General features: G+C 47.7%; 1 protein-coding gene across 5 annotated transcripts in view; it reads left to right on the top strand.

The window, feature by feature from the left end:
- EMID1 (EMI domain containing 1) overlaps positions 1–12,362 on the top strand; it is an 81,200-nt gene that overhangs the window by 60,329 nt on the left and 8,509 nt on the right. For 4 of the 5 annotated variants that reach the window (XR_010933243.1, XM_067700358.1, XM_067700359.1 and 1 more), the window contains exons 9-14: positions 57–194; positions 1,468–1,557; positions 1,690–1,742; positions 2,261–2,323; positions 2,426–2,470; positions 10,407–10,451. Coding sequence is in view for 3 of the 5 variants with exons in the window: in XM_067700358.1 (XP_067556459.1) it covers positions 57–194; positions 1,468–1,557; positions 1,690–1,742; positions 2,261–2,323; positions 2,426–2,470; positions 10,407–10,451 (434 nt within the window). In the remaining 2 variants the exon portion in view is untranslated. Of the gene's footprint in view, positions 1–56; positions 195–786; positions 937–1,467; positions 1,558–1,689; positions 1,743–2,260; positions 2,324–2,425; positions 2,471–10,406; positions 10,452–12,362 lie in introns of all 5 variants that reach the window. The other variant, XR_010933242.1, reaches the window with a different exon arrangement.

The raw sequence follows: 12,362 nt of genomic DNA, 5'->3' as shown, positions 1-12,362 counted from the left end.
CACCCTGGGCCTCCCTGCCTCTTGCACACCCACCAAACCCCCTGGTTCCATTGCAGGTCCGCAGGGCCCCCCAGGGAGCCCTGGGCAGGCTGGAGCTGTGGGCACCCCTGGAGAGAGGGGACCTCCAGGCCCCCCAGGGCCTCCTGGCCCCCCAGCCCCACTTGGACCACCCTACGCCCGGATCTCCCAGCATGGTGAGTCCCTTGGGGTCACAGCAGGTCCAGGTGGTGATGGGGTGAGGCTGGCATGACCATCTGCCAGGCACCTTCTGTATACCAGGCTTGGCCTTGGGCCATAAGTCACCTGATCCTCCAGTGGGCGCTGTTGTCACTGATGAGGAAAACTGAGGGCCAGAGAGGGGAGATCACACAGCCAGGGCACAGGGGGGCCGGCTTCAGATCCATGAACCCTCCAGAGCCTGTGCTGGGAACCACCAGCATCAGGCCCTCCCACCAAGCCTTGGAGCTGGCCGGGATCCAGCCCTCAGAGCACTGGGAAGCTCAAGGCCTAGCAGCAGGACGTGAGCCCTGAACTCCCAAGGCCACAGCCCTGCCTCTGTGCTCAGAGAGGCCCTGCCCCTTCCGCCCAGCTGGGCCCTGACGCGCATCCTTCACCTTCTCCAAAGCCTGACTTGCACGCGCTGCCAGGGGTCAGCGCTTGGAATGCCAGGTTCAACCCCATCTGCATCATACCTTTGGTGCGTGACCAGGCACCATTCATTCATTCTCTCTCTCCAAGGGACTCCCCTGGCGGTTCAGTGGTTAAGACTCTGCCCTTCCAATGCAGGGGGCACGGGTTCGATCCCTGCTCAGGGAACCAAGATCCCACGTGTGGCGGGGTGTTGCCAAAAAACAACAACAACAACAAAACATTCTCCATCTCAGAGCCTCAGTTTCCTTATCTGTATGACACCCATGCACAGAAGCTTGGCACAAAGTAAGTGTCAAAAATGGTAACTTTTATTATTATTCCCATTAGGCACGTGACAGTACAGGCTCAGCAGGGTAGACACTTGCTGGATGTCACTGGCTAGACTCTGGCAGTGTCTCCCTGCTTCCTGGTCCTGCATGGCCAACAGTCTCCTGACTCCCTACCCTTGGAGTGGGTGCCTGGTGGCCCCAGCCATGCTGCAGGCTGTCCCACAGGGCAGTCAAAGCTGGCTTGTCAGAAGTGACAGGTTAAAACTGACTGCCCGGGCTTCCCTGGTGGTGCAGTGGTTGAGAGTCCGCCTGCGGATGCAGGGGACACAGGTTCGTGCCTTGGTCCGGGAAGATCCCACATGCCGCGGAGCGGCTAGGCCCATGAGACATGGCCGCTGAGCCTGTGCGTCCGGAGCCTGTGCTCCACGGGAGAGGCCGCAGCAGTGAGAGACCCACGTACTGGAAACAAACAAACAAAACAAAAAAACTGACTGCCCCACTCTGCCCCGCCCAGCCCAGCCCTGCTCACTCATCTTTCCTCCCCCAGGGGACCCATTTCTGTCCAACACCTTCACTGAGACCAGCAGCTACTGGCCCCAGGGACCGACTGGGCCCCCAGGCCCCCCAGGACCCATGGGTAAGTTGAGTCCAGGTCTAGGGTAAGGGGCAGGGTTGAGGGATGGCAGAGAGACTAGGGCTGGCTATCAGGAGGGAGCTGATGGTGGACTTCCTGGCATTGTACTGTTGAGGGCATCATGTCTTATTCCAGGTCCTCCTGGACCTCCTGGTCCCATGGGCATCCCTGGGAATCCTGGACATATAGTGAGTATTTCTCCAAGTACTCCCACTCTTCTGTCCGTCCATCCACCCACCCCCACCCCCGCACCCAACCCGTCCATCCACTCACCTATCCACCCACCCACCCACTCAACCACCCATCCATCCATCATCCATTCATCCATCCTTTCATTCATTCATTCAAGCATTTATGGAGCACTTAATGTGCAAGATACTTTCCGTAAATCTTCTTATTCAGTCCATGTAACAAGAAGCAAATATTGTTATCACCTAAGGCCAAGAAAGGTGGAGATTCTTGCCCTAGGGCTGTGGCCAGCACATGGCAGCTTCCAGATCAATGCAGGGACTGTCTGACTCCAAGGCCATCACTCTGAACACTGAGCTGTATGCACTTCCTGTTGTGTGCTAGGCATTGGGTGTGTGGTGAAGGGCCCAGAAGCCCAGGGCAAGCTGGGGTGCCCTTCCCTACCCCTCTGCCCCCTAAGTCCCTGCCCCCTCTACCCTGCCCCAGCACAAGGCTGAGGCCCTGTCTTGTTGCTCAGGGACCCCCAGGCCCCACTGGACCCAAAGGAATCTCCGGCCACCCAGGAGAGAAGGGTGAGAGAGTGAGTATTGAGGTGGCCCTGGGTGGAGGATTCTGGGGAGTCCTGGGCACCCTGGGTCAGACCCTCTGACAGCGCACTCCATTCTTCTCCTCCCTCCTACAGGGACTGCGTGGGGAGCCTGGCCCCCAGGGCTCCATGGGGCAGCAGGTAAGTGATGCTGCCCACCCTGCAGCACCCCCTCCAGGATCCCACAGGCCCAGACCCCTGCTATGGCTCCATCTCCTATGGCCAGAGCCCCTGTCCCTCCCTGTCTGGTCCAGAGCAACCTCCGTCTCCTTTCTCACCCCCCGTCTCAGGGTTCCATAGCCTCTTAGGATCAGGCTGCCTCCATCTCCCTCGCTCTCGCTCTGTGTCTCTGTACCTGTTTGTCTTTCTCTATCTTCCCTCTGCGTCTCCATCTCTCTGACTCTTTGTATTTCTCTCTTTCTCCATCTCTCCAACTATGACTGTAGATTTGTCTATTTCTCGCTCTAGTTTGGTCAGTTTTTGCTCCATGTATTTTGAAGCTTTGTTATTAGGTGCATACACTTTCAAGATTTTAATGACTTCTTGGTCCTTTTATCTGTATGAAATGAATATCTTTCTCTCTGGTAATACTTCTTGTCTTGAATTCTATTTTGTTTGATATTAAAATAGCCACACCAGCTTTCTTATGCTTGGTGTTTGCGTGATATATCTTTTCCAATCCTTTTACTTTCAACTTGTTTGTCTTTCTATTAAAAATGTGTCTTGGGCTTCCCTGGTGGTGCAGTGGTTAAGAATCCGCCTGCCAATGCAGGGGACATGGGTTCGAGCCCTGGTCAGGGAACTGGGATCCTGCATTCTGCGTGGTGCGGCCAAAAAAAGAAAAAAGACATACTTGAGTCTTGCTTTTTTTTTTTAAACAGCCTAACTATTGAGTTCATTTACTTTTTTTTTTTTTTTTTTGGCCACACTGCCCAGCTTGCAGGATCTTAGCTCCCCAAAAAGGGATTGAACCCACACCCTCGGCAGTGAAAGCATGGAGTCCTAACCACTGGACCACTGGACCAGGGAATTCCCCATTTACATTTATTTATTTATTTGGTTGCAATGGGTCTTAGTTGCAGCAGGCAGGCTCCTTAGTTGCAGCTTGCAGGCTCCTTAGTTGCAGTTCGTGGTCTCCTTAGTTGTAGCATGTGAACTCTTAGTTGCAGCATGCATGTGGGATCTAGTTCCCTGAGCAAGGATCGAACCCGGGCCCCCTGCATTGGGACCATGGGAGTCTTTTTTTTTGTTTTTTGTTTTTTGCGATACACGGGCCTCTCACTGCTGTGGCCTCTCCCGTTGTGGAGCACAGGCTCCGGACGCACAGCCTCCGGACGCGCAGGCTCAGCGGCCATGGCTCACGGGCCCAGCCGCTACGCGGCATGTGGGATCTTCCCGGACCGGGGCACGAACCCGTGTCCCCTGCATCGGCAGGCGGACTCTCAACCACTGCGCCACCAGGGAAGCCCAAGGGAACATGGAGTCTTAACTACTGTGCCACCAGGGAAGTCCCTCCATTTACATTTAGTGATGTATATTATTATTGATATGGTTCTGTTTAAGTCAACTATCTGGCTATTTGTGTTCTACTTACCCCAATGTCTCCTTTATTTCTTTTTCTCCCCTTCTTTTCCTGCCTTCTTTTTTTTTATTTTAGATTTTAAAAAAAATTTTATTGGAGTATAGTTGATTTACAATGTTGTGTTTCAGGTGTACAGCAAAGTGAATCGGTTATACATATACAAATACCTGCTCTTTTTAAGATTCTTTTCCCATATAGGTCATTGCAGAGTATTGAGTAGAGTTCCCTGTGCTATACAGTAGGTCCTTATTAGTTATCTATTTTATATACAGTAGTGTGTATATGTTAATCCCAATCTCCCAATTTATCCCTCCTCCCCCCTTTCCTCCCTGTTAACCATAAGTTTGTTTTCTACATCTGTGACTCTATTTCTGCTTTGTAAATAAGTTCATTTGTACCTTTTTTTTTAGATCCCCTACCTTCTTTTGGATTGAGAATTGTTCTGTGTTGTCTCTACTAATGACTTTTTCACTATACCTCTTTGTGTTACTTTTTTCATGGTTGCTCTAAGGATAACAATATGCATCCTTTTACTTGAATTAGTATTATACCTCTTCATGTATACATAAGAACGTTACAACAGTATAATCCACTCCCTTCTGTCCTTGTGCTATTGCCATCATATATTTTACTTCTGTATTTGTTATAAATCCTCAATACATTGTTGTTATTGCTTTAAACAGTTGACTTTTAAAGAAGTTTAAAAAACAAAGAAAAATAGTCTTTTATATCTCATGATGTATTTATCATTTCTATACTCTTTATACCTTCCTGTAGATCCAGATTTTCATATAGTATCATCTCTCTTGAGCCTAAAGAACATCCTTTAGCTTTTTTTGTGGTGTGGGTCTGCTGGCAACAAATCCTCACTGCTTTTGTTATCTCAAACTGTATTTAACCTTAATTTTTGAAAGATATTTTCACTGGATATAAAATGATAGGTTGGCAGTTTTATCCCCCTTTATTACTTTAAAGATGTTGTTCCGTGGTCCTCTGGCTTATGTAGACAATTACAATTTCTCATGAGAAACTGACTGTCATTCTTATTGTTTTTCCCCTGTACATAATATGTCTCTTTTTCCTTTGGCATTTAAGACTTTCTCTTTACCCTTGGTTTTCATCAGATTGATCATGATGTGGATGGCTGTGATTTTCTTTGTGTTTATCCTGCTTTGGGTTGGCTGAGATTCCCGGATCTGTAAGGTTGCTGGGTTGTGTTTTTCGTTGGTGGTTTTGTTTAATGAATAAAATTCTTTTTTACAGCATTTTTTGAGTTCACAGCAAAATTGAGTAGAAAGTACAGAGAATTCTCATATACTCCGTGTCCCCACACGTGGATAGCCTACCCCACCATCAACATCTCACATCACAGTGGTGCATTTGATACGATTGATGAACCCATATTGTCATGTCATTATCCCCCAAAGTCCATAGTTTACATTAGGATTCATTCTTGGTGTTGTACATTCTATGGGTATTAATAGATGTATAATGACATGTATACACCATTGTAGTATCATATAGAATATTTCACTGCCCTAAAAATCCTCTGTGCTCTGCTTATTCATCCCTCTCTCCCTTCTAACCCCTGATCTTTTAACTGTCTCCACATTTTTGCTTTTTCCAGAATGTCATATAGCTGGAATAATACAGTATGTAGCCTTTTCAGATTGGCCTTTTTCACTTAGTAATACACATTTAAGGTTCCAGCGTGTCTCTTCATGGCTTGATAGCCCTTTTTTTTTTGAATAATATTCCATTGTATGTACCACAGTTCATTTATCCATTCACCTACTGAAGGACATCTTGGTTGCTTCCACATTTTGGCAATAGTGAATAAAGCTGCTATAAACATCCAAGTGTAGGTCTTTGTGTGGACATAACTTTTCAATTAATTTGGTTAAATGCCAATGAGTGCAATTGCTGGATCATATGGTAAGAGTATGGTTAGTTTTATAAACTTTTTTGTAAGTTTTTGTAAGAAACTATGGTCACCATACTATATCTTAGATCCTTAGATTAGAACTTAGTCATCTGGGAGTTCACTGGCAGTCTAGTGGTGAGGACTTGGCACTTTCACTGCCATGGGTTCAGTCCCTGGTCGGGGAACTAAGATCCCTCAAGCTGCACGATGCAGCCAAAAGAAAAAGAAAAAGAACTTAGTCATCTTATAACTGAAAGTTTGTACCCTTTTACCAACCTTTCTCCATTCCTTCCCTCCCCACAACCCAGTCCCTGGCAACCACCGTTCTACCGTTCTACTGTTTCTCTGAGTTCAACTTTTCTTTTCTTTTCTTTTTTTTTTTCCGCATTCCACGTATAAGTGATACCACACGGTAGTTGTCTTTCTCTGTCTGGCTTATTTCACTTAGCATAATGCCCTCCAGATTCATCCATGTGGTCACAAATGGCAGGATTTCCTTCTTTTTTAAGGCTGAATAATATTCCTGTGTGTGTGTGTATAACCCACATAGTATTTATCTGTTCATCAATCAATGGACACAGGTTCTTTCCATATCTTGGCTATCATGAATAATGCTGCAATGAACATACCTCTTCAAGACAGTGATTTCCTTTCCTTTGGATAGATAACCAGAAGTGGGATTGCTGGATCATACAGTAGTTCTATGTTTAATTTCTTGAGGAATCTCCATACTGTTTTCCATAATGGCTGTACCAGTTTACATTTCCACCAGCAGTATACAAGTGTTCCCCTTTTTCCACATTCTCACCACCATTTGTTATCTCTCATCTTTTTGATAACAGACATCCTAACAGGTATGAAGTGATAGCTCAAGTTGTGGTTTTGATTTGCATATTCCTGATGACTAGTGATGTTGAGCATCTTTTCACATACCTATTGGCCATTTGTATATCTTCTTTGCAAAAATGTCTATTCAGGTCCTTAGCCCATTTTTTAATTGGCTTATTTGGGGGTTTTGCTATTGAGTTGTATAAGTTCCTTATATATTTTGGATATTAACTCCTTATTGGACATGTGGCTTGCAAATATCTTTTACGATTTCATAGGTCGCCTTTTCATTTTGTTGATGACATTTCCTTTTCTGTGCAAAAGCTTTTTAAATTGGGTTGTTTGTTTTCTTCTTGTTGAAGTTTGAGTTCTTTGTATATTTTGCATATACAGAGATACACCTTTGTACACCTTTATCAGATGTATCTTTTGCAAATATTTTCTCCGAGTCTATAACTTGTCTTCTAATTCTCTTGACATTCACTTTTGCAGAGCAGAAGTTTGTAATTTTAATGAAGTCCAGCTTATCAATGATTTCTTTCATGGATTGTGCTTCTGGCATTGTATCTAAAAAGTCATCATTAAACCCAAGGTCATCAAGGTTTTCTTCTATGTTATCTTCTACGAATTTTATAGTTTTGCATTTTACATTTAGGTCTGTGATATATTTTGAGTTAATTTTTGTGAAGAGTATGAGGTCTGTGTCTAGATTCATGTTTTTGCATTTAGATGTCCAGTTGTTCCAGCATCATTTGTGGAAAAGACTACCTTTGCTCCATTGTATTGCCTTTGCTCCTTTGTCAAAGAAAAGTCAACTACATTTATGTGGGTCTATTTCTGGGCTCTCTATTCTGTTCCATTAATCTATTTGACTATTCTTTAGCCAATACCACACTGTCTTGACTAGTGTAGATTTATACTAAGTTCCCTCTAAGCACTGCTTTCACCATCTCCCACAAATTTTGCTAAGTTGCATTTTTATTTTCTTTTTCTTTTTTTTTTCTTTTTTCTTTTTTATTTTTTTGCGGTACGCGGGCCTCTCACTGTTGTGGCCTCTCCCGTTGCGGAGCACAGGCTCCGGACGCGCAGGCTCAGCGGCCATGGCTCACGGGCCCAGCTGCTCCACGGCATGTGGGATCCTCCCGGACCGGGGCACGAACCCGTGTCCCCTGCATCGGCAGGCGGACTCTCAACCACTGCGCCACCAGGGAAGCCCTGCATTTTTATTTTCATGTAGTTCAGAGTATTTTAAAATTTCTCTTGAGATTTGTTCTTTGGTCCACCTGTTATTTAGAAGTCTTTTGTTTAATCTCCAAGTATTGGGGGAGTTTCCAGTTATCCTTTTTTGTGAGGGGGGCTGTGCCTCGTGGCTTGTGGGATCTTAATTCCCCGACCCGGGATCGAACCCATGCCCCCGGCAATGGAAGCTTGGAGTCCTGACCACTGGACCGCCAGGGAATTCCCTCCAGTTATCTTTTTGTTAGGGATTTCTAGTTTAATTCCATTGTGGTCTAAGAGCATACATTGTATGATTTTTATTCTTTTTAATTTGTTGAGTTATATTTTATGGGCCAGAATGTGGTCTATCTTGGTGAATGTTCCATGTGAGCTTGAGAAGAATGTGTAATCTGCTGTTGTTGGATAAAGTGGTCTATAGATGTCAATTTTATCTGGTTGATTAATGGCATTGGCGGATTCATATATTTCTCTTTGCAGTTCTATCGGATTTGGCCTCACATATTTTGATGCTCCGTTGTAAAGTGCATACACATTAAGGATTGTTATGCCTTCATGGAATGCTGACCCCTCTATGTCCGTGATAACTTTCCTTGCTCTGAAGTGTGCTCTGTCTGAAATTAATATAGCTACTCCCACTTTTGTTAAAAAATTAATTTATTTTATTTTTGGTTGCATTTGGGTCTTTGTTGCTCCGTGCAGGCTTTTCTCTAGATGCAGCGAGCGGGAGCTACTATTTGTTGCAGTGCGCAGGCTTCTCATTGCCGTGGCTTCTCTTGTTGCGGAGGATGGGCTCTAGGTGCGTGGGCTTCAGTAGTTGTGGCACACAGGCTCAGTAGTTGTGGCTCGTAGGCTCTAGAGTGCGGGCTCAGTAGTTGTGGTGCACGGGCTTAGTTGCTCCGCGGCATGTGGGATCTTCCTGGACCAGGGCTTGAACCCATGTCCCCTGCATTGGCAGGCGGATTCTTAACCACTGTGCCACCAGGGAAGTCTGAGGCTCTGTTAATTTTTTTTTTTTTTTTTTGCGGTAAGCAGGCCTCTCTCACTGTTGTGGCCTCTCCCGTTGTGGAGCACAGGCTCCGGACGCGCAGGCTCAGCGGCCATGGCTCACGGGCCCAGCCGCTCCGCGGCATGTGGGATCTTCCCGGACCGGGGCACGAACCCATGTCCCCTGCATCGGCAGGCGGACTCTCAACCACTGCGCCACCAGGGAAGCCCTCTGTTAATTTTTTAAAAAATCTTTCTTCTCTCTGTGCTTCACTTAGAATTATTGCATTGACCTGTCAAGTTAGTTGATTCTTTCTTCTGTTATGGCACATCTTCAATTAATCCCAGCTAATTAATTTTTTATTTCTAGTATTATCATTTTTATTTCCAGGATTTCCATTTGATTCTCTTTTCATAATTTTCACATCCCTCCTGAAATTCCCCATCTCATCACCCATTGTATCAATTCCACTAGATTCAATTTTTTATTTTTGGCTGCGTTGGGTCTTAGTTGTGGCAGGCGGGCTCTTCACTGAGGCACGTGGGAGCTTTTGTTGTGGCACGTGGGCTTTTCACTGCAGTGCGCGCAATTCTAGTTGTGGTGTGCGGGTTTTCTCTTCTCTAGTTGTGGCATGCGGGTTTTCTCTTCTCTAGTTGTAGCATGCTGCCTCTGGGGTGCATGGGCTCTGTAGTTTGCAGCGTGCAGGCTCTCTAGTTGAGGCACGCGAGCTCAGTAGTTGTGGCATGCAGGCTTAGTTGCCCCACATCCCCTGCATTGGAAGGTGGCTTCTTTACAACTGGACCACCAGGGAAGTCCCTCCACTATATCCGTTAACATAGTTGTCACAGGTATTTTAATCTCCATGTCTGGTAATCCCAGTACCTGGATTGGTTATGGGTCTGTTTCTACTAACTGATTTTTCTCTTGCATATGGGTCACATTTTTCCATTTCTTCACATGTCTAATAATTTTGTATTGCATCCTGGACAATATAGACAATATAGTGAAGACAGTCTTCCTCTGAAGAGTGTTGAGTTTTGCTCTATGGTGTGGCTCCAACTCAGCTCTGTGACTTTAGCATGGGCATTTCACGGACCATCCAAGGATTAGAGTGGAGTATTTATACAGATTTTGCTCCCCTACTGTGGCTCCCTGCTTTCCAGCATTTCCCCTCCGTTTCCTCCTTCTTTGTCAGTCTTGACCCCGACCTCTGATTCCTCAGGCCAATAAGACTAAAGCTTGCTGCTTGAGCTGTTTGCCAGGCAGAGGGGGTTGGGATGAGCCCTCAGAGGAAAAGCCATAAATATACTGATGTTACCCAGTGCAGTTCCCTTCTTTCTAAGGTCAGATATCCTTCAGTTACTGGCTGCTCTTTATCACTTTCCATTGCCTTCAAACAGTTGTTTTTTTGCATTTTTATCTCGCCCAAACGAGCTACTCTCTGTCTCACCCTTGCTCAGCCTCTCTTCCTCTCTCTATCCTCGCCTCTCTCACTGTTCCTACCTCTCTCTCCTTGCAGGGAGAACCTGGCCCCAAAGGAGACCCTGGTGAGAAGAGCCACTGGGTAAGCCACTAGCCCAGCACTGCCCTCCCGCTGCCTCCCCGCCCTGGACACTCAGGAGATTATTTGGGGGTGGGGGCACCCCATCCAGATCCCCTTTGCAACCTGGTCTCCAAGTGGGGAGCCTTGCCAGTTCTCAGCCCCAGCGTCCTCCCCTATCCTGTCCCTCCCCAGTGGGCAGGGCCAGCCGTATCAGCAGACCCTACATTCTTTGCCTCTGTCTTTATCCCTATCTCTGCCTTCCTTCTGCGGCCTTTCCAGGCCAGGGTGACCCTGCCAGTTCCTCCTGGGCAGTTTGGGCTGACCCAGTCCAGACTGCATCCCCTGCCTCCATAGCCCCCTCCCAGCAAGGGCTTTGGCTTCTGCTCCCCTGTCTGCAAAAGAAAGGGAAGCATGAAAACAATATCCACACAGAAGAACGGGACAGGAGGCCTTAGGAGAGCCATGCAGCAGAGGAAGGGAGTTGTAGAAACGCTGAGGTACACAGGAGCGCTTCGGTAAAAGGGACAGGGCACTAGACACCACCATACACATAGGAATCCGTGAATCACAGGAAGGGAGACCTGGAAACCACCATGGACACGTTGTACATGGTAAATGAGGTCAGGGGACCTAGATCCATTGTACCCAAAAGACCTATAATTAACATGAGGTCCCAGACACCATCACATACACAGGAGACGCATGAGGAGTGGGAGGAGAGGCCTAGAAACTGCCATACGCACCAGAAAACCATGGAAAATGAGATGGGGGATCTGGAAACCACTGTACACAAAGGAAGCCCATGAAGGCTGGGAAGGGAGGTCTAGAAACTGTCACATACACAGCAGACATAGAATAAATGGGAAAGGGGACCTAGAAACCACATGTGGGATCCTAGAACCTTCACATCACGAGAGAGACTTGCAGTGAATGAATTTCAGGGCCTAGAAATCACCCACCCAGGAGACATGGGGGGAGGACTAAAAGCCCCACGGTGCAGGGACCTGGAAACCATCACTGATATAGGACACATTTGGAAAACTGGATGGGATGGGGGCAGACAGGAGAGGCAACTGGGGAGTTCTTTTGGAGGCTGGTATTGTGCCTCCCTCCCTCGTCCACCCCTCTCCCTGGTGCAGTCTGGCTGGGACGCCCTACTTCCTGGCAGGCATTAGTTAATGAAGACATGGGAAGCACCCAGCGCCTGCCCTGCCCTCTCTGCTCCTGATTGTGGGGTCAGTGATGGATACAGCCGTGGGAGCCCCCCACCCTGCACGAGCCCTCCCCCATGTCTTTCCATGACTTCTGGGGTCCTGCTACCTCTCGGGCAAGCCTCTCCCAGCCCTCACTGCCACCCCACTCCCTTACCCACCCTCTACCCACTAGTGGCTCCAGAGCCTCTTAAGCCTACTGCCTGCTTAGGCATGAGCTGGGCTGGGGCTCAGCTAGACCCATGTGATCCCAGCCCTCTGCCGCCTCTAGGCCCCTTCACTGGCCTCTCCCAGAGGCCTTTCATTTGGAAACACATTTTTCACCCCGCCTAGAGGAGGTGGGAGAGGTGGGATGAAGGCTGAATTAGGCTGGGGAGCCCCATCCCTATATGGGGGTCCCAACAGGAGAACAGATGCCTGAACTCTCCCAGAACAGACTTCAAACTCAGGACCACCTGTGGGAGGGGCCCCCACAAGAGGTAGCAGGGCCCCTGCCCATCCACCTGCTTTCCACTTACCCACCTGCACTTCTGCCCCTGCTTGCCGCCTGCCTGGGAGGGGACCCGCTGGGCTGGGGGCTGCATGAGGCTTTGGGGGCTGGGGGAACAGCTCTGTTGGGGGCAGGTGGGGATGAGGTCTGTGTGGGGAAGAGGCCTGAGGGCTCCTATACACACTCCACCTACCAACCCCCACTTAGTGAAGCTTTTGGAGCCACTGACCT

The sequence above is a fragment of the Pseudorca crassidens genome, chromosome 12 (genome assembly GCF_039906515.1).
Source record: "Pseudorca crassidens isolate mPseCra1 chromosome 12, mPseCra1.hap1, whole genome shotgun sequence".
Taxonomy (NCBI): domain Eukaryota; kingdom Metazoa; phylum Chordata; class Mammalia; order Artiodactyla; family Delphinidae; genus Pseudorca; species Pseudorca crassidens.
Note: the sequence above shows the minus strand (reverse complement) of the source record. Positions and strands in the feature narration are given on the sequence as shown.